Source organism: Panulirus ornatus, chromosome 43 (assembly GCF_036320965.1).
Source record: "Panulirus ornatus isolate Po-2019 chromosome 43, ASM3632096v1, whole genome shotgun sequence".
Lineage (NCBI taxonomy): Eukaryota > Metazoa > Arthropoda > Malacostraca > Decapoda > Palinuridae > Panulirus > Panulirus ornatus.
This window is the reverse complement of record NC_092266.1, coordinates 30,089,757-30,095,756: the sequence shown is the minus strand read 5'-3', so window position 1 is coordinate 30,095,756 and position 6,000 is coordinate 30,089,757. Positions and strand designations below refer to the sequence as shown.

General features: G+C 48.6%; 1 protein-coding gene across 6 annotated transcripts in view; it reads right to left on the bottom strand.

Moving 5' to 3' along the window:
- LOC139762492 (uncharacterized) overlaps positions 1-6,000 on the bottom strand; it is a 302,452-nt gene that overhangs the window by 61,570 nt on the left and 234,882 nt on the right. For all 6 annotated transcript variants that reach the window (XM_071687441.1, XM_071687445.1, XM_071687442.1 and 3 more), the window contains exon 4: positions 366-774. In XM_071687441.1, the coding sequence (XP_071543542.1) occupies positions 366-774 (409 nt within the window). The remainder of the gene's footprint in view (positions 1-365; positions 775-6,000) is intronic.

Sequence of the window (6,000 nt, the reverse complement as noted above, 5' to 3'; positions counted from 1 at the left end):
CAACGGAGAGCAAAATCTACGGACCGAATCCCTTTTTTTTTCCACTCGCATCATCGTGGACGAGATGCACCTAGTTTGGTTTACACCCACAAATGTATTCACTCCACCTTTTTTTTTTCTTTCCCTCCTCCACCTCCTCCTCCCTCCCTCCCCCTTGCCAGTATACGTATAATAGAGGGGCCAAATTCATGTCATAACTGCGAATTGACGGTGTATGTAGGCCAGGCGCAGCAGCGCCCACCGACGCTCTGAGTGGCTAGCTATTCCCTCATTCAACGCGTTAATCCTCTTATCTGCTGAGCTCTGTGCGACACGTCTCGCCCAGTATATTATACTATGTGACATTTAATCAGATAGGAACTTACCTCCCCCTGCTGCTGGTGCTGTGGTTGTGGTGGTGCTGGGTCTGTTGCTGGGGGTGGCGAGCTCGCTGCGATGGCGTAGGCTTGCTGTGGGTGTCGGAGGAGAATCTGGCTGTGGTGGTGGGCCAGACGGGGCATGATGGGTCACTAGGTGGGCTGGAGAGAGTGGGAGTGGGTTGGTGTGGTGGTGTGGTGGTGGTTGAGGGGGTTGTGGCTGGGTCGCTGGCTGGGGTTGTGAGCGATTCTGGTGTTCCGCCTCGGGCCATATTTGCGACCCTCGCCTGAGCGCGTAGTAGCCGAGACGACGGGGCTTCATCCTGGGCCTGAGGAGGAGGAGGACGAGGAGGAGGGCGTCTGGGACACAGGATCAACACATCCTTCGTCAGGGAACGGAGGCCCGCAGTGTCGCACTCTGCAAACACACAAGCGTGAGAATATAAATCGTCTACAATTCAACATTCGTGAGAATATAAATCGTCTGGAATTCAACATTCGTGAGAATATAAATTATCTGGAAACATTCCTCCCCTTCCTCTCCCCAAACATCCAACATTCGGCCCAGCTGCTGGCAGCCAGCTTATGTCTGCGGGAATGTATGATACAGAGAAACTTGACATTTATATAATTCATGCTCATGTATAAAATACGCACACGATCGTGCATCTGGTTCAATGTCATTTTCGAAGCCGCTTCGGGAAAAAGGTGTGGGCTAGACTCGGTCATGTGTTCACGAGCGTCTGTTCCTCATTATCATCATCACACACTAATAATAACAATATGGAAAAGACAGTAAACCGCCTTCATAACTCATACGACCGAGAGGGACAAGAGCTGGAGGGGGGACATGAAACTCCTTCCCTCTCCCTCCCTCCTCCTCCTCTGGTATTAACACACCTTCCAAGACCTAGAACGGACGAAGGCGCCAAGCGAGGACTTCTCCTCCTCCAAGCCTCAGAGCAATTGAGATCCCAATGATTCTTGGGCTATTTTCCAGTGCTACCGCTGCTTTCAAGGAGGAGGAGGGGTTTTCTCCTCTGCCTGCCACGTCACACAAGCCAGCAGCACATATGTATAAAAGTGACATATGGTTCATAACGTGCAGATCTCACACTTGGAGGAAGACAAATGAAATACCGCGTGTTGTTGTTATGATGAGTGACGAACCAAATTGTAAGTGAGGATGCTCTGGGGGATTATCTTATTATTTTTGTGATACACGTGAATAACAGGAGTCGTGAAATAATCCTTCCCTCCCGCACTCCCTCCACCCTCAAAAAAAAGATGAAAAAAGAAGAAAAAATAAAGAAATGATAAACATTAGCAGCAGCGGCACTTTAAAGAAAGTGATAAAAATTCTGGGTTTTATTTTACGTTGAGCATTTCATCCCCTCGTCTTTATTTTCAGTCATATTTCATACACACTTTTAAAGAACCTGATACTCTCTCTCTCTCTCTCTCTCTCTCTCTCTCTCTCTCTCTCTCTCTCTCTCTCTCTCTCTCTCTCTCTCACACACACATCAGTTAACAATACTAAATCATTATTTTCGAGTCGTATTTCTTCACTATCTTCGTTAGTACATACCTGTACGAAATACTGGAGTACACGTAACCGACTGTCTTTTCGACTGGTTCTGAAGCTTCGAACCCTCTCTGACTAGGCATTCTGAAGCTTCGAACCTCCCCCCCACCCCCGTATCGGCATTCAGCAGCTTCGAACCCTCTCCCGACTTGGCCTTCAGTCCCACTATCACTATCAGCATCGTTAATCACTATTCCTCACCTACAAGTTCTCACTATCTCCTCTCCCCTACACCCTTCCTCCACGACGCCCTACAACCATCAGTAAACCCTCCACCAATACCATATCTTCCCCCGTTATCTAACTGCTGTTAAAGTCGCGCAAAATATTGGCGGCGGCTGAGGGTGGACAGCAGTAACAATGTGGCCCCCCCATACACATCACGTACAACCACCATCAACATTATGAGCCTTTCCCCCTCTACAGCAGGTCACCTACCCCTCCTCCTCTTCTCCCCGCCCGTCCCTCACACAGACAGGCCAGATGGTCCGCACTGATGGTCCGCACTGATAGTAGTTAAATGATTATTTTTTTGGTGTAATCTCTCGTATATTTTTTCCCCCTCCCGCCCCCCAAAACGGGTTCAGTGCGATATCAGGGATGGCGGATGGGTTATCTGTGTTATTGAGGTTGATAACACCAGATAATGACCGAGACTGGATTACAGGGCGGGTCATCATGGAATTTATACCCGATGTTGTTGTCTGAGAGGGGAGAGAGAGAGAGAGAGAGAGAGAGAGAGAGAGAGAGAGAGAGAGAGAGAGAGAGAGAGAGAGAGAGAGGAGAGGAGAGGAGAGGAGAGGAGAGGAGAGAAGAGAAGAGAAAAGAAGAGAAGAGGGAGGGAGGGAGAGGGAGAGAGAGAGAGAGAGAGAGAGAGAGAGAGAGAGAGAGAGAGAGAGAGAGAGAGAGAGAGAGAGGAACGCCCTCCGTATCGCCCTATAATATAATGTGCAGTTCCTGGGGAGGAGTCGACCAGCTCCTTTCTCAAACGTTGGGAGCCTCGATATGGTCGGGTGGGAGGGCCGACTCCCCAGGCCTCCCTCACCCTTACAGGGAAAGGGAGCTCAGGGACACCCCCTCCCCCGCCCCCCCCCCTCTCTCTCTCTCTCTCTCTCTCTCTCTCTCTCTCTCTCTCTCTCTCTCTCTCTCGGGGGAAGGTTGAGGATATCCGCGCCGGAATGTCTAAGTGGGGGGGATCCTTTGCTACCGTAAAGGGCGCCTCTTTCACAGAAGAGGGAAGGAAGGAGTTTTGTGGGCGTACTTACATAATACAGGCCAGGCGGAGTCCAGAACACAGAGAGGGGTATGGCATGGTATGGAAGACCACCATTCATGTGTACGAACGGGCCTTGCTGGTGGCTATGAAAACTGCTATGGGTCATAGTGGCTAGGCCCTCCTCCGTCTGAGGTCCCAGGCGCTGTTCGCTCCCTAGGTGACGACGCCATCAAGGGAGTTCCCAGAATTTAGAGAGAAAATAGGAACTTCTTCCTCGTATACGTATAGTAATGAGTAGTTCTTCATCTATCCAGTGGATTATGGTGGTGAGGCTTGGAGATGGGTAGGCGACCCCCTTCATGTATACTCTATCCTCTTTCCACAAGGCTAGGGTTAGGGAAGGGGGGTACTGTGGTATTCTATCACCTGGTGTGTGTGTGTATATATATATATATATATATATATATATATATATATATATATATATATATATATATATAGTTCCTCATCGCCCCTGGATGTGGGGCTAAGAAGGGCCGTGGGCTAGGGAGTACATCCCATCGCTCCTCCAACCCCAGTGGCGAGGTGGCCCACAAGAAGAGGAGGAGGAGGAGGAGGAGGAGGAGGAGGAGGAGGAGGAGGCAGGAGGAGGTGGAAGCAGGAGTTCGAAAGACTTCCTGAGGAAGTCCAATATCACTCAGAAACGTCTGAGTGTCGCTCCCTCCCTGCCTCTCTCATCTGACACACACACATACACACACACACACACACACACACACACACACACTCACACAAATAACCCTTCCATACATTAGCCGAGGCACAGTATGTCATGACCATAAACATAAGAAAAAAAAAAGGGGAATATCTCCTCCTCCTCCTCCTCATTCCCCCTGGCGACGTTGGTAAGAGGAGGGGAGGAGGGAAGGGGTGTTGCCCATCTTCACAGCACTCCTACCCCCCCCCCCCCCCCCCCCACCACCACCACCGCGTCACCACTGCTCTAAGAAAGCCGTCGTCCACCACCACCACTGCTGAATAAAAACATTCGCCACACAAACAGGAATGACACATTTCTTGTCATCTATTTCCTTCCTGAGTCGCATAATGATGGTTTTTGGGATTGGTGAGTCACGGCACAACATGTCTATCCCGTTTCTAACTCGCGAAAATGTTTTTAAAGGAGGATCCAATGGTATTTCTTTTTCCATATGTTTTTCTCTATGCATCTACATCGCCTCTCTTCTATTCATTCTATCCCTTTTCCCCCTTCTTATTCAGCCGCTTCTTCCACTTCCCTCCATCTATCCTTCCTTCCTTTTGGATATTTGGAAGGTCCCTCTCCTTCCTTCCTTCCTTCTCCACTCCATCCCTGGCAGCTGCCTCCCTCCCTCACCATACACCGTGCCGGATGCGCCCGTGCTCCTACGACCATATAAAACAGACGAGAGGAATGTTACGACCTCACGAAGTTACGGTAACCGTCACAACTCGTTACGTTGTGTAATCCCGCCGTCACACAGGGGTCGGGACCAGATTACTGCTAATGTAATCCAGTCTTCACACAGCTCTCGGGGACCAATTTAGTACTACTGTAATCCTGCCTTCACACAGTACAAACCCAGGTTATTGTTAACGATTTTAAGGTCCAAAATCCGTCCTGAAATTTTAGGTCCAGATTTCGTGGCCAGAATCGTGTATATAATAGACTATTTAACTTTCATCATGGGGCGCCACATTCACTTGTTTTATCAGGACTTCAAACTCCACATCTGGTGTTTGGAGGATCTCAAGGTCCAGCTCCCGCTCGAGGGAAGGAGGTCAGGTCGAACTCACTCACGATCGACAATAGACGTCGGGAGGGGCAAACGAGAATGACCAGGGTCGGGTCAGGGGTCTGGGGTCGGGTGGTCTGGGGTCGGGTCTGGTCTGGTCGGTCGTAATTCGTGCAAACAGCTAATACTACTGGCTCATATAATTCTCCCGCTGCTGTTCCCCTTCTCCCACCTCAGTTATCGGGTTATCAACAGATTATCATCAACCGAAGGATAATCCAGGTTTCCTGTGAGGTCGGGAGAGGCCATTCTCCACATTTAATTGAGGTCCGGCCGAGCGTTCTCTCATAATCACAAGAACAGGGATAACTGCTTTATAAATACGCACGTCACACGAAGAGGGATAACTGCTTTATAAATAAGCACGTCACAAGAGGGATATCTGCTTTATAAATACGCACGTCACAAGAGGGATATCTGCTTTATAAATACGCACGTCACAAGAAGAGGGATAACTGCTTTATAAATACGCACGTCACAAGAAGAGGGATAACTGCTTTATAAATACGCACGTCACAAAGATGAGGGATAACTGCTCTATAAATACGTACGTCACAAGAGGGATAACTGCTTTATAAATACGCACGTCACAAGAAGAGGGATAACTGCTTTATAAATACGCACGTCACAAGAGGGATAACTGCTTTATAAATACGCACGTCACAAGAGGGATAACTGCTTTATAAATACGCACGTCACAAGAAGAGGGATAACTGCTTTATAAATAAGCACGTCACAAGAGGGATAACTGCTTTATAAATACGCACGTCACAAGAAGAGGGATAACTGCTTTATAAATACGCACGTCACAAGAGGGATAACTGCTTTATAAATACGCACGTCACAAGAGGGATAACTGCTTTATAAATACGCACGTCACAAGAAGAGGGATAACTGCTTTATAAATAAGCACGTCACAAGAGGGATAACTGCTTTATAAATACGCACGTCACAAGAAGAGGGATAACTGCTTTATAAATACGCACGTCACAAGAAGAGGGATAACTG